Source organism: Phaseolus vulgaris, chromosome 11 (assembly GCF_051622355.1).
Source record: "Phaseolus vulgaris cultivar YP4 chromosome 11, ASM5162235v1, whole genome shotgun sequence".
NCBI lineage: Eukaryota > Viridiplantae > Streptophyta > Magnoliopsida > Fabales > Fabaceae > Phaseolus > Phaseolus vulgaris.
The window spans coordinates 35581681-35604759 of record NC_143508.1 but is presented as its reverse complement, the minus strand read 5'-3'; the positions used below and the strand labels follow the sequence as shown (position 1 = coordinate 35604759).

At 41.4% G+C, this 23079-nt stretch overlaps 2 protein-coding genes and 1 long non-coding RNA gene across 3 annotated transcripts; 2 read left to right on the top strand and 1 right to left on the bottom strand.

Annotated features, from left to right (window-relative positions):
• Positions 1 to 5944: 5944 nt before the first annotated feature.
• LOC150023218 (uncharacterized) lies at positions 5945 to 8839 on the bottom strand. Its single transcript, XR_016517158.1, has 2 exons — positions 8713 to 8839; positions 5945 to 7714 (listed from the first exon to the last, which is right to left on the bottom strand). It is a non-coding gene; the product is annotated as an uncharacterized LOC150023218 (long non-coding RNA).
• A 2866-nt stretch (positions 8840 to 11705) lies between these two features.
• On the top strand, positions 11706 to 12825 carry LOC137806051 (uncharacterized). The gene is made up of 3 exons (XM_068605969.1): positions 11706 to 11731; positions 11842 to 11960; positions 12110 to 12825. The coding sequence occupies exons 1-3, from the start codon at positions 11706 to 11708 to the stop codon at positions 12823 to 12825; spliced, it is 861 nt and encodes a 286-aa protein (XP_068462070.1).
• A 6309-nt stretch (positions 12826 to 19134) lies between these two features.
• LOC137806039 (uncharacterized) lies at positions 19135 to 19662 on the top strand. Its single transcript, XM_068605944.2, has one exon. It carries the CDS (start codon positions 19135 to 19137, stop codon positions 19660 to 19662), a length of 528 nt encoding a protein of 175 aa, XP_068462045.2.
• Positions 19663 to 23079: the final 3417 nt, after the last annotated feature.

Genomic DNA, 23079 nt, shown 5'->3' with positions numbered 1-23079 from the left:
CACCTTGCAGAATTGCGGACACCATTGTATATGCACAAAACACAAGTAAACAAACATCAAACTTAAACAAATACCGAGACAAAGAGAAGCATACCATCGACATCGAGAAGTCGGTGAGGGAAAAAATATGCCTTGAGGAGTTGTCGAGTAGGATTTATGTTGAGATGGTTTAACGCGGACATAATTTCCAAATCCTCCTCGGTCATCAACAACCTAGGCCACATTGTATCGTGCCAAATTATTAGTCCAATAGGGATTTGGGGAGTGTCACCATAGAAGTATGAGCGACCATCCTTCTTGACTACGACTAATATAGACAGCCTAAGCCTATTAGAAGTAGAGTAAAATCCATCAGATTTAGAGATTACATCTAGAAACAATGAGCTGTCATTTTAGTGTAGGAATAATATATTTCTGTTATGCTTTATGTTACATGAGGTACATTTGTCTCTTATAATGGCCTTCATGGTTGGAAAAAAGGCAGAAAATAATATTATAGTTTTATCCTTATCTTAATTAGTTCTTTCCTTAGCTTTTCTCCTTGTGTTATGCTTTCTTCTATTTTCAATGTAACATTTTGGTGCTTTCATTAAGCTCCCTACATGCCTCCCAAATCAACCAAGGATATGGAGGAAGCCCTCCAAGCCATCCTTAACAAACTATCCAACCTTCAAGATGAACTACACACCACACAAGCAAACCAATTCGCTCTCCAAAGAGATCTGGAGTCCCGACAATCTGTCTGAGAATCCAAACAGGATATCCTCACTAATACCCTCACCAGTTTTCCCCCCCTTGTCCTCACAAACCACCACACTCCCACCCCATACGAACCCTACTTCCCCTTTCCACCAATTTTCCATGGATGCCACTTCTTCTATTCCACAACCGATTGGGACCAGCAACCACACAACCTACGCTACTACGACAACTACAACCATCCCCCCCCTTCTTTTTCTCCTATACGACCACAAAAAATACAACTATCTTTCTTTGATGGCACTGACCCTTTAGATTGGTTATTCCAAGCTGACCAATTTTTTCAATTTTATAATATTCCTTGGAATATGATTGCCTTCTACATGAGAGGTGATGCACTCAGTTGGTTTAAATGGATGTACCAAAATCATCAACTTACTGACTGGATTTCTTTTAGTCGCGCCCTAGAACTTCGCTTTGGGCCTTCAACATATGAAAATCATCAGGCCAAGTTGTTTAAGCTGTGCCAAACCTCCACAGCTGCAAAATATAAAAAATTGTTTGAGAAAATTCGCAACAGAGTAATGGGCTTACATCCGGAGATGATACTTAACTATTTTATATCTGGCCTACTCCCGGAAATTCAAAGAGAAATAGCAGTTTTGCAACCCATTTCCATCACCCAGGCCATGGGCCTAACCAAGCTTTTAGAATCTAAAATCCAGGATTCTAAACGGTCTTTCCATTTTTCCCATACCTTACCCCAACCATCCAATCATTTATTACCCTCACCACGTTCCTCTCCGTCTCCCACTACAACAACCCATGCAACCCCTTCCATACCTATCAAAAAAGTCACATCAACCCAACTTCAGGAGCGTAAAATCGCTGGTTTGTGTTATAACCGTGATGAAAAAAAAATTCCAGGGCATAAGTGCACCACACATCGTTTTCTTCTTTTACTAAGTGACGATTTTCCTGAAGAAAACACCATGGAAGACTATCCTACCACCTTCAATGACCAACCCACAGATACACCTACACACATTCACCTTTCCTTACAAGCCTTATGTGGAGCTCCCTCAACCCACACTTTTACCTTTGATGGCTATATTACCCATCTTCCTATTACCATTCTCATAGATACCGGAAGTTCCCATAACATTATTCAACCCCGTTTCGCCCTTCACCTTCAACTTTGCATCGTTCCTATCACACCTTTATCGGTTATGGTTTAATGGCAACAAAATTCAGTGTTCCACTTTTTGCCCAGATGTCCCCTTTTCTATACATACCTACATTTTTCCCATTTCCTTTTACCTCTTACCTATCGAAGGGGCTGATGTTGTCTTGGGAATGGACTGGTTGCGTTCTTTGGGCCCCTTAATGGCTGATTTTTCTAAGCCGCAACTATCTTTTACCCACAATGGGCTACCCATTACACTACACAGCACTACAAATCTGCTACGCAGTCAAGCTTCCTTCACTCATCTTTGCCACATGTTACACATAGATGCCATTTCTTCTCTACATCTCTTCACTATTGACCCACTGCGATCACCATCCATCCCTCACAGATTATCCACCCCCCAGTTATATCCCATCTTTTACAAACATAGAGTTTAGTTTTCTCTTCTCCCCATGGACTACCTCCACACAGGCCCCACAATCATCACATTCCCCTTATTCCACACTCTGCCCCAGTTAACATTAAACCCTACCGCTACCCACATGCTCACAAGCACACCATGACCTCCCTCATTCACGAAATGCTCAACGAAGACATTATCCGCCCCGGCACAAGCCCTTTTTCATCCCGGTTATCCTCATAAAAAAGAAAGATGGCACTTGGCGTTTTTGTGTGAATTATAGAGGACTAAATGCCATTACTGTTGAAGACCGTTTTCCTATCCCAACTATTGATGAATTGTTGGATGAATTGACAACTGCCAAGGTTTACACCAAACTTGACCTACGTTCAGGTTACCACCAGATTTGAGTTAATCCTACAGATTGCCACAAGACCACTTTTAGAACATTTGATGGCCATTACGAGTTCTTAGTGATGCCTTTCGGCCTTGCTAATGCACCATCTACCTTCCAGGCAGCTCTGAATGATTTACTCAGGCCCCATCTACGACACATTGTCCTAGTTTTTTTTTATGACATTTTCATTTACAGTAACTTCATGCAAGAACACATTCACCACCTCACATTGATCATTCAATTATTAGTCACTCATAAATTCTTTGTTAAGGAATCAAAATGTGTGTTTGCCACAAGCAGAGTCTCATACCTTGGCCATCTTTTGGAAGATGGCACAGTGGCTCCAGATCCGGATAAAATCAAGGTTATCATACTTTTGCCTAAACCTACATCCTTTACTACCCTATGTGCGTTTCTGGGTACTACGGGATTTTATCAGAAGTTCATCCGCGGTTATGCCACTCTTGCCTCGCCACTCACAGAGTTACTCAAATCATCAACATTTACACGGAATACAAATGTAGAGGAAGCCTTTACAAAATTGAAAAATATCCTAACTACAGCTCCGGTGTTGAGTCTTCCAAATTTCGCCATACCATTCGTGGTAGAGACCGACGCTTCCAACATAGCAATTGGAGTTGTGCTTTCCCAAGAAGGTCACCAAATTGCTTTCTTCAACAAGAAACTTTGCCCAAAAATTCAAGCTAGCACAGTATATGTCAAGGAAATGCTAGCTATAACAAAAGCAATCAAAAAGTGGCGTCATTATCTCATAGGTACACATTTCACAGTAATAACAGACCAACAAAGTTTAAAGGGGTTACTCACCAATGCAAGCCATACACCGGTGTTGATCAAGAGTGATCAAGTGCTTTGAAGAATCCAAATCCAAGGTGTTTGATGAAAAGTTGGTGTTGTTGATGTGTTTGGATGGGATCTGGGTAGATTAAAGTGTGATTCACTCCTTTGTTGAATCTAAAACTAATGTGAACTAAAACACTTTTGAAATTAAGTGTTTTTCCAACTAAGTGAAAAACAACATGTTGTTTTGTCGAATCAACCAGTTGTTTTACTCTTAGGAGTTTTGAAAAAGGTTGAAAGCTGTTTGATTTGGTTGACTTAACTATCAAACCAAAACAATCAGTTGTTTTGTGATTTTAACCGATTGTTTCTTGAAAATCCTAACAGAATTCAGTTTTGTTTGGTGAATCTGTTTTAAATGATTTCTAACTGAATACGCTCCTTCATTAAATGCTTTCACCAATCTTTGGAAAATATAAATAGTTTGTTTATGTTTTCAAATGGGTAAGAAACAGTTTTGAGAAATTCATTTGACAGATTTGATCTTAAGTTTTCAAGATTCACATCAAGCTTTGGATTTTCAAGTGATTCTTTTCAGTTTGTACTGTGATCAAGTGTAATCCTTTCTAAACCTTCTGTATTTCTGGTGTTGTGTTGCCAAGGAGTATTGTGTGTTCTTGAGGTGTTCAAGATCAATACTCTTGGGGTAGTTTGCCAAAGATAGTGTATTTCTTGAAGGGTTCAAGGTCACTACTTTGGTGTTGTATGTTTTGTAATCTAGTTTGATTGCTTAGTGGATTACCCAGTGGTTTCTGGGAACTGGATGTAGCTATTGGTTTAAGAGTGAACCAGTATAAACTGTTTGTGTGATTCTCACTTTCTCTGAACTCCTTTAAATTTTGTTTTAAGCTGATTTAAATTTCAACTGATATAAACAACCGATTGTTTCGAATAAACAACCCATTGTTTTTCTATGTATTGTTGTGTAATTGTTTGTGTTTTTGGCTAACTTGATTCCTGTTCTGGATTTATACACATAATTTCATTAAACCTGAAAAAGTTTTCAACCTCTTATAAACAATTCACCCCCCTCCCCCTCTTGTTTAAGGCCATATATTCTAACAACCGGAACAACAAAAGTGGGCTACCAAGTTGCTTGGATACAATTCTGATACCACCCAGGCCGCCAAAATCAAGCTACAGATTTCTTGTCCCGAACACCCCAATCTCTTCTCTTTGCCATATTTTCGCTGATTCCGAACATGTTCAAGGAATTACAAGATTATTACAAGATGAAAAGGGGAGAAGAAGAGGTTCACAGATTAATTTCATTACCTGACACCAATTACAGTTTTCACCACGACCTTCTATACCATGGTCAATGATTGTACGTTCCTTCCATCAAGAAAATCCGTTCAGCCATACTCCATGAGTTCCATGCCTCTCCCACCGTCGGCCACTCAGGCATCAAGGCCACCATGGCCAGGCTCGCGGCCTTCTTTTTCTGGCCTGGTATGTACCGCAACACCAAAAGGTATATCAAGGAATGCCTGCCCTGCCAGCAAAACAAATCATTACATCAGAAACCTTTTGATCTACGCCAACCCATACCCATACCAACCTAGTTGTGGGAAGAACTAACTACAAATTTCATCACGCACCTACCTTCATCTTTTGGGCACACGATCATCTGGTTTGTCTGTGACAGGCTCTCCAAATCAGCCCACTTCATCGCCCTTCCCACCTCCTTCACAGCCACCCATTTAGCTAACCGTTTTTCTATTGAAATTTGCAGGTTACATGGAGTCCCTAAATCCTTCATTTCAGACCGTGATCCAGTGTTCCAAAGCCGTTTTTAGAAGGAGTTGTTTCATCTGCAAGGCACAAAATTAAAGTTCAGTACAACGTATCACCCCCAAACTGACGGTCAAACCGAAGTTATAAATCGATGTTTAGAAGCTTACCTTAGGTGCTTTACCAGCGAAAATCCCCGAACATGGTATCGCTATCTCCACCTTGCGGAGTTTTGGTACAACTCCTCATACCACTCGGCCATCAAAACTACACCCTTCCAGGATCTATATGGACGATCGCCTCCTTCCATTCCCGATTACGTTCCAGGAATTGCCGTAGAACCAACACTAGATACCACACTACAGGATCGTGCGCGAATGCTGCACCAGTTAAAAGCCACGCTAAAAACAACACAACAAAGAATGGCAGAATCTGTTAGAATATATGGCCTTAAACGTGAGGGGGGTGAATTGTTTAAGAGGGTTTTTGAAAAATTTTTCAGCTTGAACCAAATCCTTAGAGTGAATCCAGATCAAAATTTCAGTTAGCCAAGAATTTAAGCACAAAACAACAAAACACCAGAAAAACAATCAGTTGTTTATACTAGTAAAGCAATAACAACTGAATTTAAAAGAGTTTAAGAAAAGAAAGAAATACACAACAATTTATACTGGTTTACTCTTAAACTAAGAGCTACATCCAGTCCCCAGAAGTCACTGGGTAATCCACTAAGCAATCAAAACAGATTACACACAAACCACAAAAGTAGTGACCTTGAACCCTTCAAGAAACACACTCACTTTGGCACAACACACACCAAGAGTATTGATCTTGACCACCTCAAGAACACACAACACTCATTGGCAACAACACCAGAAAATACAGAAGATTCAGAAAGAATTACACTTGTTTACAGAACAATCTGAAATCAATACAGATGCAATCTTATTCCACTCTTTCTTGAGAAAACCCAAAGCTTGATGTGAATGTTCAAAACTTGAAAGCAATCTTTCTCACAACTGAAAAACTCAAATCTGTTTCACTTGTTTGTTTTAAAACATAAACAAACCTTTTATACTTTTCAAAGATTGGTCAAAGCATTTAATGAAGGAGCGTATTCAGTTGGAAATCATTTAAAGCACATTCAACCACCAAAACAAAATTTTGTTAGGATTTTCAAAGAAACAATCGGTTGAAACCACGAAACAACCGATTGGTTTGGTTTGACAACAAGTCGACCAACCAAAACAGTTTTCAACCTTTTCAAAAACACCTAAGAGTAAAACAATCGGTTGTTTCGACAAAACAACAGGTTGTTTTTCACTTAGTTTGAAAAACGCTTAAATTCAAAAAGGTTTTAAAACACATTAGCTTTAGATTCAACAAAGAGTGGATTACACTTTTAAACTACCCAGATCCCACCCCAAATACAACAGCAACTTCAGCCTTGCATCAAACACTTGGATTTGGATTCTTCAAAGTCCTTGATCACTCTTGATCAACAGAATCAACAAACAGATCAATACTTGATTACAATTTCAGGGAAAACGACTGGGTACTTCTCCGACGGCAAGCTTACCGCCAAACATCACTCTCGTCCAAGACTCATAATAAGCTTGGACAAAGATTCTTTGGTCCCTATCCCATTAAACGCCGCATCGGTGAAGTGGCATATGAACTTTTCCTTCCCCCGCCATCACGTATCCATCCAGTCTTCCACTTCTCCCTTCTAAAACCTTATCACGACCCAACTCCACCGTCGCATTTCCAATTCCCTCTCGAACCATCGAACCCACCAGTACCAACCCACGACCTCCCAACTCTCTTCCCAAACTATACTTCACTTTCTGAGACTTCCAACATTCCTCCTAACTCATTAAACACAAACCCAACTAAAGCACCCATAAAAGCTGCATCTGCAGACACGTGGCAACCATCTACGGTCCACGCTCCACTTAAACTGTCACCACCCTCTTTTGCACGTGACCCTACACTTCCCAAAGCTCACAACCAGTTGTAACCCACGCACCAAAACCACTCCTTTCAACGTCCCATCCAGCAGCAACACATGACACTCCAACTTCTAATGACACTCCTGCTGTAAACCACTCTTCGCACCATGCTCTTTCAAATTCCCAGCCAGTTGTAAGCCACACACATAACTCTTTCGCTGACCCAACAGTCCTAGACTCGCATGGTACCAAGCCCACTACACCAAAGCCCAACATTTCCACTTCATTCCAATCCAAAAGAGTGATTCCAACTAATACCTCAAACCCCAACCCAAATCAGCAAATTGTAACTCATCCAACACATTATACCACACAACCCCCATTCCCTCTCACGGCCCAAGAGATCCCAACAACTTTGGCAATTCCAAGTCTCAACCTTGAGGACAAGGTTTTCTTCGAGGAAGAGGCAATTGATAGACAACCTAGGCCCATTAGAAGCAGAGTAAAACCCATCAGATTTAGAGATTATATCTAAAAACAATGAGTTGTCATTTTAGTGTAGGAAGAATATGTTTTTGTTATGTTTTATGTTTTTTGTTACATGAGTATAACTGCCTCTTATAGACCTTCATGGTTGGAAAAAGGACATAGAATAATATTATAGTTTTATCCTTATCTTAGTTAGTTCTTTCCTTAGCTTTGTCTTCTTGTGTTGTGCTTCCTTCTATTTTCAACGTAACAACGACCATAAAAAACCCTCCCATGAAATTTTTATATGAAGAGGTGAAATGGCTCAAAAGGCACGTCCATGACTAGGTGATAAGAGACAATCACCTTACGGTCTTTAGGCCTAGTACTATAAAAGTGTAGGAAAACTTAGGGTGGGCCTGAGACTCAACGACGAGAATAATACTTGCGATGATGCTTAACTATTCAGATACAATTGAGTTGGCACAACGTTTAAAAATCATAACACCCACGTTGTAAAATCATCGAATGGAAATCGAACATGTACATCTGTTATTAAAGATGGAAAAAAAAAATCCTCGGAAAAACCTCTTCTCTATGAAAAAAAATATCATAAGTCCTACAATTATGCAAGGAAATGATACCGTCCATCACATTATCGTCTACTATATTCACATTGGTAGCAAATGACTAAAGCATGGATGACCACTGGTACTTAGAGAAGTACTCGCGGACATAACCATCCATCCATTGCTAGTTTGCTACACGGGCATGGTTCTCACCCGTCTCCTCGACCTTGGCCACAAATACTGGATTCGCTCGCGAAGATTCTATCTCCCCACATTTAACCTAACGCCTAACCCATGACTAACCCAAGACGACTTGCTTGTGTTTCTGAAGTCAATAGAATTTGAACTCGATAAATCCATAAAATAGTTTAGCACCCCTGCCAACACCCGTCGACTCAACCGAAAAGAGACTAATGTCAAAGGAGAAGGAAGACATGGTTTACCTCTCAAAAGTATCTTCAATTGATATACTATGGAAAAAAGGGAAACAGATAGGGTAAAGCATTGAACCCACAAACCATGGAATTTATAGACACAAAAGGAAGGACATTGAAACATCACAACCGTTCTCAACCATTAGATCGTTTCATCACTAACGATCTTAATCGCTAGACTATTCATATCCCCCCTAATAATGTAAAATGTTCTAGACCTTTCACAGACTATACCTACTCGGGCTTGTGGGGCCATTATATCACACGGGGCTGACTACATGTCGACAACACAAAGAAGTATATTTTTCTTTCAAAGACTCGTTGTCTGCACTCGAGCCTAGGGCATTGTCCGAGTATTCGAGATCCTAAAATCGTCAACTCGACACCATCTCAATTTAACACTTAATCAAGGTTAGAATCTAATCATGTGATTAGCTAGTATTGCACAATAAATAAATCCTAAAACGTTAAGAAGATACCTGAGGCTATTCTAGTCATCCTATATGGGTAGGGCCTAATGTTATTCTAAGGTGGTAGAAGATAATGAATCTTTAACCTTCCACTTTATATTCTTTATATTAGACTTGAGTGTTAAAGTACAATTATAATTAGAGTGTTAAAGTACAATTATAATTATAAGTACCGTACGAAGATTGAGGACCCAAGATTGATACTTAGGATTGAGGATGAAAAACTAAAGATCGAGAGCACCAAAAGTAAAAGATTATGTCATCATGTAAGAACATGTATGTTTCAGGGAACAAGATTTGTATCAAATGTAAGTGTATCTACGTAATTTCAAATTTCAAGATAATTACATATTGTACTTTATAGTAATAAGGGAAAGACTCAAATATCCATTAAAGAAGCAACTATGAAAGTCATTTTGAGTAGATAAGTAGGCACAAAAGGCATATGCTAGGAGTGTTGGGATGTAGGTGCTACAAAATTAAATAATATTATGTACAACTACTTTTACTTTTGTGCAGGGTTCAATTAATATCTTTAATGATAAAAAAAAAACATGGTATATAACATCAAAGTAATTGAGGAGATAAGATTAAATAAAAATATGATTGAGGGGTGAATAATTTATTGGCAGCGATGTTGTTCCTGGAGAGGAAGAGGAAATAGTGGACTATCAAAGGTTTGAGTCACTAGGTAACCATAGAGCTGGTAGATATGACATGTAAAGCACCAACACCGATATGAATAAGAGTACAACAAAGATTAGGCTAAACCCTAAACACAAAAAATCTCATTGACGTCATTGGTTTTTGTAATATCTCATAGTTTAGTTTTTTTCTTCATTATACTTTGCAAAGACCGAAGATGAAAATTGATATGGACAAATAAAATATCCTTGAGGTATAATCTTATTTCATTTTAAAGAATTCATAAATAGTATGTAATTCAATTTCTTTCACAAGAAGAAGGTAGTTATCCAATTAACTTAAGAACTATCTTATGAAGTGTTGGTGCATAATTTCAATGAACAATTCACCATAATTTTGCATCTATCTTACCACTATTCCTTAAAAAGTCAACATCGACAAAATCTCCCCTTCCATCTGAAAAGTTTGCAGACTCTGCGTTTACTTGTTTTCTTACATCCATCAAAGTACCTACTAAAAAATTTCTTCATTTCATAACTAAGTTCCTTTTTTTTATATAACAGGAGGTCTTTGTGAGTCTTCACTTATCTATTCCCAACTATAATATATATAACATTAAAAATATGTACATATAAATTAATTAATATTATAAGTTTATTATAAACAAAAAAATTCACAATAAAATATAATCATAAATTAATTTAAAAATATATTATATTGCATTGGATTTAAAGAATGAGATAATGAAGAGATGCACTACTATTGGTCCAATGATCAGTTAATGTTGAGTTTACTATCTCATAAAAGGATGGAATGTCTTTTCTTATGTTGTATATGACACTTCTCGCATTTTCAATTATTAAATTCCACATTTCATATATCAAGTGAAGAGAAACAATATTCATATCTATTTTTCTGGGAACACCATAAATAGAGTAATTAAAAAATGTGTACAATCAACCTTAATCCACCAATCCTCAACCAACAAAGTTTTTTTTTCCCCACAAATTATACATTATCCACATTATACATTTTGTAAAAAGATCATTCATAACTAATAATCATCTCTTGGAATCCTTTTTTTTCAAACTTATGAACCTCTTGAGCATAATTACAGTTGAAACAAATCTTGTCAAAGCAAAAAAAAAAATGACTTGAATGAGTTGAAGTTAATGAACATTGATGATCTGTTAAAATGTACAAATAAATTCTTTAATAAAGGTAACATTATTTGTTTTTATTTTTTTTACTCAAGAACATTGTTAATTAATATAAATATTCTTTCAAGATTCAAGATCTTCATTATACAAGGAATTCAATAAATTAAAAAGAAATTATTATTTATGTCACAATTTCTAGGCTAACCTCCACAATTACATCTCTTTATTCTTATATTGGAGGCTCATATGCATTTAATGCTTCTTCCACACATAGTCAAGATTCCTCCACTTCCTTAGAAATACTTCTTTTGCCCTTTAGGCTGCATCCACCCTCTGCCTTGCATGTGCATTCTCTTGTTGAAGGTCATTCATTGCTATAAAAGTGAATTTCTCTAAAAGTAGGTTAGGCGGAGTGGGTGTAAATAAGCTACATATGCGTAATTATGTGTTTATGCTTAACTGTATTGTAATGCAATCTCCTTTTAAGTATTTGTGAATGGAGAATACAGCGAGGGACATGACTCATCGTCAGGAAGTTTTGACCCCCAACCCAGTGTAAGCACAAACCGACGACGGGACAGGTGCGTAGTGGGGACAATTAATGGGAGTAAGGTTTTAACCCACATAGAAGCGGCAAGCAAAACCTCGCTGGAATTTCGTAGACTGATGGTGAGCAAAACCTCGCGGGATCACGGTGAGCGAATTGCCTAGCCAAAATGGAGAACCAATGGCAGTATTGGGTCCCTCCATGGGGTAAGTTCTTCATCCAGGTTAAGTCGCTGCTCTTTTGCGAAATCGACTAATGATATCAATCAATGTAATAGTCAGATTAAGTTAGAATAGCAAGCTGTTGAATCTGTTAGAATCTGGGATTTGGGCCAAAACTTGGGAATGCAATGCTCAGGGGATGAGGAGGGTGTGGTCGGAGAACTGGACCGTTTGGAGGTAAGGGACAATGAAGTTAACAAAAAGTCCAAGGCGGGTAAGAAAAAAGTGGGACCGTGATTATAGTCAACCTCAATATAAGAGGGTTGGGAGGGGGGACGAAAGCACGATACTTGAGACATATTGTGGGAAAGGAGGGTGTTGAGTTCTTATGTTTGCAAGAGTCTAAAACTTCATCTTTTTCAGATTCTAAGTGTTTTTCGTTATGGGGTGATAGTAATATCAGTTGGGTCCACTACGAAGGGGTCAATGGGGCAAGGAGTATTGTAACAATGTGGCATAAAGAAGTTTTCTCTTATGGCAGTCATGTGGTTGGAAAAGGTTTCATTGCAATTGTGGGCCAACATCTGAAAGCTAAATGTCAGTGTGTAGTGGTAAATGTCTATGCAGCGTGTAACCTAAAGGATAAGGTTGTGTTGTGGGAAACCTTGACGACTCTTAAGCAATCATATGTTAACTTGGCTTGGTGTGTCTGTGGTGATTTCAACGCTGTTAGGAGTGAAGACGAAAGGAAAGGGATAAGAGGTAGCTCAAGCCAAAAGAAGGAGATTAATGGTTTTAATTGCTTTATCGAAAGTAATGGTTTGGTGGACCTACCCTTTGTTGGTAAAAAGTACACTTGGTTCAAATCCAATGGCATAGCTAAGAGTAGACTAGATAGAATCTTGGTGTCTGAAGAGTGGCTCAATCAATGGCCTGCATCTAAGCAATACGTACAACCAAGAATGGTATCGGATCACTGTGCTCTTGTGTTGAAGTCGTGTGTTAAAGACTGGGGGCCTAAATCGTTCAGGTCTTTAGATGTGTGGCTTGCAGAACTGGGTTTTAAGGCATTGGTAAAGGAAAATGGGGATCATATCTTGTCCATGGCAATAGTATGTCCACACTTAAAGACAAAATGAAGCTCCTGAAGGCTGATATAAGAGTGTGGAATAAAGAAGTGTTCGACTGTATGGAATCTAATAAGAAAACTATTGTGGCAGAAATAGAGGACCTAGATGACAATGATGTTCTTGAGGAGAATGGTAAGATGAGAAGAATGGAATTGTTCAGTCAGTTGGGGTTGGTTGAGAAAAAGCTAGACTCCATTTACAGACAAAAGGCGAGGGGGAATTGGATCAAGTATGGGGACATGAATTCAAAATTCTTTTACAATGCAATTTGATGGAGAAGACTTAAGAATGAGGTTAAAGGGGTTGAGATTGGCGGTCTATGGTGTGAGGAACTGAAAGTTGTTCATAGGGAAGCAAAGTCATTGTTTGAAAAGCGTTTCACAGCTACACAGGACTACGACGTTAACCTCGGTTCGGTGGACTTTAAATCCCTGTCTCCTGAGGTGAGCATGAATATGATAACTAGCTTTTTTGAGGAAGAAGTGAAGGATGCTATGTGGCAGTGTGGAGGGTCAAAGAGCCCGGGTCTGGACGGGTTTAACTTCAACTTCATTAAATCTTGTTGGGATGTGATCAAGTCTGATGTTATGGCAGCGGTGCACTTTTTTCACGCTACGGGAACCTTTCCGAAAGGTTGCAATGCCTCCTTCATTGCTCTTGTCCTCAAGGTTAGGGATCCTTCCTCGCTTGATCAATTTCGTCTGATATCTCTTGTAGGTGTTATTTATAAGATTATTACTAAGGTTTTGTCACGACGCATGAAGAAAGTTATGTCGATGATCATTGATGATTGCCAGTCTGCCTTCCTAAGCGAAAGAGGTCTAACGGATAGTGTTGTTATGGTTAATGAAATCTTCGAAGAGATAAAGTTAAATAGGAGGAGTGGGGTCTGTTTTAAGGTGGATTTTGAAAAGGCGTACGACTCCGTAAGGTGGTCTTTCTTGTTTGATATGCTTCGGAGGTTGGGTTTTCACGACAAATGGATCTTGTGGGTTAAAGGGTGTATGGTGTCGTCGTCTATGTCTGTCTTGATCAACGGGAGCCCTACGGAGGAATTCAAACCATCTAGGGGGTTGAGACAGGGGGACCCCCTTGCCCCCTTCTTGATCTTAGTGGTAGCTGAAGGTTTAGTAGGGTTGGTGAGACAAGCGTTAGGAATGAACGTTCTCAGGGGTATAAAGGTGGGAAGGAATAGTATTGAGTGTTGCTTACTTCAGTTTGCAGATGATACACTTTTTATGTGTGAAGATTCCTTCTCAAACATCTTTGCTATCAAGGCCATCCTTCGTTGTTATGAAATCCTGTTTGGTTTGAAAGTTAACTTTCATAAATCAAAGTTGGTAGGCATTAGTGTCGATAGCTACGCCCTGAGCACCTATGCGAAGACCCTAAACTGCAATACCATGCAGCTAGCCTTTAAATATCTGGGCGTCGAAGTGGGGGGAAATCCGAGGAAGAAACAGTTTTGGGAGCCGGTAATTAAGAAAATTGAGTCCAAACTAAGTTCATGGAAAGGAAGATTTTCATCTATGGCGGGTCGGATTTGTCTGCTCAAGTCGGTCTTCACTGCCATACCTTTGTTTTACCTTTCTGTTTTCAAAGCCCCTACAACAGTACATGATAGCATTTGTAGTTTACAAAGGAAGTTCCTTTGGGCATGGGGTAGTGAAAACAGAACAATCTCTTGGGTAACTTGGAAAAATGTTTGTATGCCTCAGGAGGAAGGAGGGTTGGGCATTAAAGAGACTAGGTGTTTTAATGCGGCTCTCTTGGCGAAATGGAAATGGCGGATTATGAGTAATGAGGGAGGGAAAATGAAAGAAATTCTTGGATCTAAATATGGTACAGAAATAGAGAGAGGAAAGACAAGGCAGAGATACCAATCACGATGGTGGAAGGACTTAGCTAAGGTATGCGGTGAAGGGGAAGAGGAAGAATGGTTCCACAAGGCTATCTTGTGGAAAGTAGGCGATGGAGGCTTAGTCCGATTTTGGGAGGACACGTGGTTACAAAATAACAACCTTAAAGCCTCGTATCCTAGACTTTACTCTTTGTCTCTTGATCAGGGTAAGAAGGTGGGGGAGGTAGGAGGATGGGAGAATGGTAGGTGGCAGTGGCAGCTTAATTGGAGAAGGGACAGATACGATTGGGAGTCAAATCTGGAGGAAAATATGTTCTCAAGCTTGTATACGGGAGTTATATGTAAGGATTCTCATGACCACCTTGTTTGGAGGAAGGATCCAACTGGCACTTTTTCAGTGAAATCAGCTTACTCTATCTTGGCCAACCACCAAGCTACTGGAGTAAGTGAAGGAGTTTTTAGTACTTTATGGCAAGCAAAAGCCCCACCCAAAGCACTTATAACAGCGTGGAGAGTCCTTCATGACAGAATCCTTACTAGAGTTAACTTATTTAGGAGAGGAGTGTCCGTGATCTCTTCCCTATGCCCTTTGTGCAACCTGTCCGAAGAATCTTCCCAACACTTGTTCCTTGATTGTGCTCTTGCACAACAAGTCTGGTCTCGATGCTACTGCTGGATTGGTGTTTTGGGGGTCCAAAACAAGGATATCAGGAACCATATGTTAAACTTTTACTTAATCCACCTTTCTAGCAAGCAAAATCAAGTGTGGATAGGTTTGTGGGCGACAATTATCAAGTGCATTTGGGAGCAGAGGAACCTGATAGTTTTCAAGGATGGGGTACCGGACGCGGACGAAATCCTCCAAAATGCTTAAGTGCAATCTTGGTTGTGGATAAAACACAAGGCAACTGACTTTTCATATGGGCTATCTGACTGGATTTTGAATCTGAATCAGTGCCTTCTGGTTATTCGTTGACAGTTTTGTCCCCACAAACGGTTTCTGAGTAATGACACTGATACTGGTGTAGGTCAATGCCAAGATGTACTAATAATCTGCAGTGTGGAGTGCTCTGGGCAAGCAACCCCCCAGCCTGGAGAGCTTGTGGTGAGTTTTTTATAGTAATGTGAAGAAGCAGGATTTGTGAAGACATTAAACCCAGAAGGGTACTGGCAGAAGGCCCTCTGTATCAAAAAAATAGCTAATAACTTTCACCAAGGTACCAACAAAGGGAAGACCATGGTCATCCAATCTGCCGTAAGAAGTATAAGAGGTAGGAGAGGAGAGGGGTGGTAACACTTGTTAGCTGTTGGGGTGGAGCTTTATAAAGCTGGAGCTGAATATGAAGTGGACAAGTTTTTAGAGTTTCAAAAGGCTAAGGCTAGTGCCGACTGGAGCCTAGGGGCTGTCTATGTAATCAAAGATCACCTTGCCTATTAGAGGGGTATTTTTGTTAGTATGGAGAATTGGAACGAGAGCATAGTTATTCCGGGATGTTCTTATAAGATGTTGCTACTAAGTCTGGATGCCCGATCTTATCAAGTCTTTAAGGTCTGCTAGCTGTGATGGAAAGAAGCACAGGCCCTTAGGTGGTTTTATTGGCTGGTGCTGTTAGTTGGAGTGGAGGAAGCATAGTCTTTAAGAAGGCCGAAACGGTGGGTGAACGTGAAGGGAGAGTCTGATGATTTTGCTATGTTTTTGAACCCAAGGGGTGCTTCACGGTGCAGGGAATATGCCCCTATGTTTTCAGGTGGTGTTTGGTGCTTTATTCCTGTTAAGGCCACGTAAGTAGGGTGCAGGGGTGTGAATGTTGAGGCCAAGTACGTAAGGGAAGGCAATCCATGGACACCTAAAAAGGCTACAGGGGTTACAAGCAGGTGCTGGGAGGTGGCATGAAAAAGATGGAAGGTTGGAAGTGCAACGTGTCAAATTATGTGTATTAGCCAAGATTCTGTTCTAACCAAATAGCTGAGACACAAATTCAATGCCTGGATCCTGGTTTTCGAAGTACAGGTTGAGTATTTGGGCCAAGGTATTTGGTACATGCTCTTGCAGGTTTATGGGTGGTTAGAATAGAGCTATAAAAGGTGTTCTTTGCAGCCTTGCGGAGTAACTTGCTGGGATGTTTCTTCCTGCTTTTGTTGCATATCTCCATATTCCTTTGCAGTTTTTTTGGTTTCCCTGTTGTGTTGTCCGATGTGCCCATGTTGACCTATAACTTATATGATCCACATGTGATTTTAACAATATGTGGTGTATGAGGTTTATATAAGGGTTGGGACATCCCTGAAATGTCCCGTTTAATTTAAATTTAATTCTTTGCTGACCAAAAAAAAAAAACAAAAGGATCATCTTTTGGGAAGGTATTTGTACTGGCCAGACCTCGGACATCGGCTGAAGAAGAGGTCGACATCAGACGTCGACATCGGACCTCGGTGGTCCAACAGTAATAATGGGCCATGTAAGCTAGGCCCCACAAATAGTATGAGTTAACGTGAGTTAACACCCAGATACCATAAAGACCTAAATCACGAAAGGATCATGCATGGGGTGTGTATAGTACATTCGGGTACGACACAAGCAAGTGTTCCCTGGAGGCGCTAAGGCCCGTAAAGGTTAGGGTTTCCAAGGAAAGACTATATGCATGGCACGTGAATAATTAGGGCACCCACAGAACAGATGACACCGCAGTGCGGGTAGATGAGTTGGTACCCTGGCGGCTATGCTGTTAGAGTGATTGCACGCCAGAAGAGACAAGTCTTCTGTCACAGCTGCGCTAAGCTGTGCAATCACAGGATGCCTCACCAGTAAACCCTAATTCCACCTAAGGAAAGATCCTTGAGGGATAGGGAAGTTTACCTAATACATGCTATATAAAGGGTGGTAAGAACCCTAGAAAAGGTATGTTGTTTCTAAGACTGAAACTGCTTTCACATACTTATTGTTTCTAGCCCATTACTGACTTGATCGTTGGAGTGCAATCAACAGGTAGGACCCCCTCTGTCTAAAACAAAGCCACTCTCAGCCACCCAAGGAGAGAGCGAAAACCACCAGGAGATAAGAGGAACCACCGTCTGCCTTTGAAGTCAACGACGGCTGAGTCAACCGGCGAGAAAATTTGGCGCCCACCGTGGGGCCGATAAAACTAGGTCCCATTCACAACCCAGCAACATGAGGACTACGAGGCAAAGATCAGTTGCGCTAGAAGGAGGGGATAACGTCACCATGCAAAAACTCATGGAGACCATACATGCCCTTTAGCAGGCTGTAGCAGCGTCCAAAGTCGATCAGGATCGTTTCCAGGTCGACATGGCCGCGTCACAGGCAAGCAATGAGGAGTTGCGCAAAACCAACAAGAGTTTGCAACACGTAAGAGAACGTACGGTGGATGAGAAAGCCTTGCCTAATCCAGTTAGGGCTCGCCCCATGTCGTTCTCTAAGGCGATCATGGACACTATGATACCAGGCACGTTCATGGGCCCGAAGGTGACCTTCACAGGTATAGAGGACCCAGAGGCTCATATCACAACTTTCCACACATAGATGATGCTTTCAGGAGGCTCTGACGCCATGCACTGTAAGTTGTTCATGAGTACACTTTCATGCACAACGTTGGACTGGTTCGTCAGTCTTCCTCATGGGCACATTACTTCATTCGATAAATTCTCAACGTTGTTCAGAGAACAATACATTGTCAACCGGGCTCCCCCACCAGTCTCTTACGATCTCTTTGACGTAAGGCAATACGAGGGAGAGTCATTGAAAGAGTTCTTAAACAGATTTTTGGCACAGGTGGTGAAGTTGCACACCAAGGACGAAGACGTAACGGTGCATGCCTTCAGTGATTCACTTATAAGATGTCGCCCCAAGACGTTTTGCGAGATCAGACGTCGAGTTGTGGCCCACATCATCGCAGATGAAGAGGTCACAGAAAAAATCGGTAGTGTTGGGCCTGTCTGACCTCGGGGAATTGATCGTCCTCAGCCCGTGAGGGTACATAAGGCCACGACGGAGAAGAAAGCCTCGGGAGCACAGCCACCATGCAAAGCAAGGAAGCCCCAGACCAGGGAACACACGAGAGAAAACGTCCCTACCAGACACAATTCGGGTGGACCTTAAGGAGCTGATCGCCATTCCCAACATGGCTGACAGATTAAAGCCTCCACCGAAGACCAACAAGAGGCTAGGGCCTAGTAAAAATGTTTGGTGCGAGTTCCACCAAACCTCTGGAAACAGACTACGCAATTGTCTAGCATTGGGATTCCAGTTAGATGAACTAGTAAGGAGCAGATTCTTAAAGGACTACCTGCAAGAGCCGTAGGGTGCCCTCACATCAGCGGCCCCAGCGGGAGATCAGGGGCACGAGGTGCCCGTTCATGGAGAGATCAACACCATCGCTGAAGGATTCTCAGGAGGAGGATGCACTGCCTCCCAGCGAAAGAAGTACGTCAGAGGGGTGATGACAGTCGAGGCACAGAAGTCGGATGAGACATCTGAGCCTGACCTCGTCTTCACCAAGACTGACTTGAAGGACGTGGTCCCACACGACAATGATCCAGTGGTGATCTCAATGGTCACAGTGGGCAAAAAGGTACACCATGTCCTTGTTGACCAGGGAAGCTCGGCCGATGTGATGTTCTGGTCGACTTTCAACAAACTGCAGTTGTCTCCCGACCAGCTGAGGCCTTACGATGGTTGTTTTTATGGTTTTGCGGGAGACCAAGTAGAAGTGCGGGGGCACATAGAGTTAAGGACAACCTTCACTGACGACACAGCGTCCCGCACTACTAACATCAAGTATCTTGTTGTTAATGCTTCCTCAGCCTATAACATACTTTTGGGCAGGCCCGCTTTGAACGGGGTTGGAGCAGTAGCCTCTTCGAGGCATATGAAGATGAAGTTGCCTCCCCTTGAAGGAGTCGTGATCACCCTGAAGTCTCATCAGAAGGAGGCCAAGAGGTCCTATGAGAACAGTCTCAAAACCTAGAGAGGAGTGTGCACAGTCACCACCCAACCTCCAAGGGAAGAAGGGTCACCCGCGTTGAGATTGTCCGGGAGAGGCGACCCGAGCCTGTGGAAAAAGTGTTGAAGAGGGAGATCGGGGGAAAGAAGTTCAAGCTTGGCAAGTCTTTGGGCCAAGAAGCACAAAACCAGATTGTCGAGGTCATAACACAGCACATGGACGCTTTCACATGGTTAGCCTCAGACATGCCTGGCATCGACCCCGATTTCCTGTGCCATCACCTCACCATGGACCCACAGGTCTGACCTGTCCACCAGAGAAGGAGGAAGTTCCAAGTTGAGACCTCGACAGTTCCAGGTCGCTAACTTGGTGATGCAAAAGGCTCACCCATACCAACTAGAAAACAAGTTGTCTCCCAAGTGGACTAGTCCCTTCCGAGTGATATAGGCCCTTGGGAATGGAGCATACAAGCTCGAGACTTTGGAAGGTAGAGCAATCCCTCGTACGTGGAATGCGACCAACCTTAAGATTTATTTCAGTTAAGTTATTGCATTGTACACAGTTCTTAGGGGACACCCTTTTTCCCTTATAAGGGTTTTTTAATGAGGTCACCCAATAAAATTTCAGTTATTCAGATAAAGAGATATTGATAGAGATCAAATAAGAGAGGATTTTACTAATGGAGGAAGAGGTCATTCACCCAAACATTTGAAGTTCTTCCTTCTAGTCTTCTAAAAAATTAAAGAAGAATTTAAATAAAGAGAGGACCAAGCCTAAAGCCAAAAGAAGACTACAAGCTTTCAAGAATGGGCTTCAATTAATATCTCTCTTTATAGTTTCTTTTGTAGAAATTTGTAAATAATATATAATAGTGTTTAGGTAGGTGCTAAGAGGGAAACCTAAAGATACCTCTTGTGTAAAGCATCTTTAGATATTAGCTTTAGAAAAATCTAGAAAGGTATCCCTTCCTTCTCCACTTTAGGCGCTAAAAGTGGAAGAGTTGCAAGGTAACCTTGGTTAGCTTCCTTTGTAAGCTTCTTGTACACTCATGACCGGTCCTTCTCCTATAAAAGGAGGGTTTGAGTCTTTCTAATACAGATTTGATATTTTGAGTAAAAAAATTCTCCCAAATTGGTGAGCGATTGAGAGACTTGTGTCTTCTCTTCTTCTAGTCTCATCTTGAGTGCATCTTGGAACCTCAAGTGGCGGCATCTACACTCATCTTGGAGCCTTACATCCTTCAAGTGGCGTGTTCATCTCCAAGAACTCCAACCACATAAGTTCCCTATTTCATTTCATCTTCTTCATCCATTTTCCCTTCATTCCAAATTACCCATTTTTGTTCTACTTGTTTGTTTTCACTTTCAATCGGTGCAATCTCTTCCTTATGATGTCCTCTTTCATTTTCTGCACTTATATTCAGTTTTAATCGGTGCAAATTGGTTGTTCTTGCTGTTTTTGTCACGTCCTCCATGGGTATAATTGCTATATGTTGTGTTCTTGAGTTTCTATCCATGGGTTTGTTGTTCAAAATGGGTTTCTATGTGAGTTTGGCTTGGTTACTTGTGTTTTGGTGAGTTCTTGAATGTTAAGAACATTGATCCAATTCTTAAAAAGAGGCTAATCATATTCCAACTCAAGTTGAATCCATAACATGTCCTTAGAATATCCCTATCATGTTATTGGAATCATATCAGATATGTTTGTAAGTATTTTGTACAGTGCAGTAAGCGAACCTCTCCCTTGGGTTAGAAACACCAAGATTGGGAACAACATGGTTCCTAAGCGAGTCTCCCACTTACGTGGGAACGTCAAGGTTGAGACAGAAGGTTCCGAGTAAAAATCCTCCCTCGCCTATATACGACAAGGATGAGGTCAGTTAATGGACCTCTCCCTTGGGTTAGAAACACCAAGATTGGGAATAGTATGGTTCCTAAGTGAGTCTCCCTCTTGTGTGGGAACGCCAAGGTCGAGACAATAAGGTTCCCAGTTAAAATCCCCTCTTGCCCTTATACGGCAAGAACGAGGTCAGTTAATGGACCTCTCCCTTGCGTTAGAAACACCAAGATTGGGAACAGTATGGTTCCTAGTAAGCATCCCTCTTGAGTGGGAACGCCAAGGTCTAGAACAGCATGTTCCCCCCAATTAAGATCCTCCCTTACCTCTATACGACAAGGATGAGGTCAGTACGCAAAGTAAGCATCTCCCTTGGGTTAGAAACACCAAGACTGGGAATAATATGATTCTTAGTGAGCCTCCCTCTTGCATGGGAATGCCAAGGTCGAGAGCAGAACAGTCACCAGTTAAAATCCTTCCCTGCCTCTATACGACTAGGGTAAGGTCAGAAAGAAAGACCCCTTCTTTGTCTTCTAAGGCAGGGTTAGTATGGGTTCCAGTTATACATCTCCCTTACCCCTGTGTGGAAAGGTCGAGTTCATCTAAGTGAACCTCTCCCTTGTCTTGTAAGATGAGGTGGAGAACAGTATGGTTCCTAGCTACAGGTCTCCCTTTTCTTGTAAGACAAGGTTGAGAACAACACGGTACCTAGTTAAAAATCTCCCTAGACCTTATGGGTCAAGGTCGAGAGCAGCATCTCCTTTACCTCTGTTTGGCGAAGGATAGGGTGAAGTAAGAGTTCATAGAAGCACTGCATCTACCCTAAGACGACAAAGAAAGATTAAGGTCGAGCGAGAGGCAAAGAAGCATGCTACCTAAGCCATAAAGACCCTAAAAGTGTTGTTAGACTAAGCAGGTCAGGCAAAGCGATTAACAACAAAAAGGGAACAAGATCAGACAGAAAGCAAATTTTATAAATAATAGGTATATGTACAAGATATCAAAATGTGCATCAAATAGCCAAATAATTACAACTAGAGGAAGTCACTCCTTGGCATTGACCAGTTGCCCATCAACGATCTTCCTTGACAAGCCGGTTTGAGAAAGATCCACCCCAGGATGCGCGTAGGCAACCTGGGCCATGGCATCCTCAAACCCAGCGACATAGGCGTCAGCAACATTGTTGGTGAGCTCCGTCTTAGTCTGATTGAAGAGTTCATCCTTGCGGACTAGCTCTTCCTCCAGCTGACCAAGACGTACCTCCTGCTGGGTTGACCTTTCCTTGAGCCTGGCAATCTTAGCCTTCGACTCTTTTGCCTTCTCCTGCAAGCCAACGACCTTAGTTCGGAGAGTCAAGATCTTCGAGTGAGCACTCAGGGTTTCCTGGGACTTCTCAAACATAAGCGTTTTGGTCTCCTTGTCAGTTTGGCAAAGGGCTGACACCTCAAGATACAGAGTAGTTTCGCGATGCTGGAGCTCGTTGATCTGAAGTGCATGTCGGCTAGCGGCCTCCTTCAGCTCTTGCATTTTACTCAGGTTGAGGCTAGAGGCAACAAGGAAGTCCCCAAGGCACTTGGCTGCGTGCTCTTACAGGGGGTCTTCGTC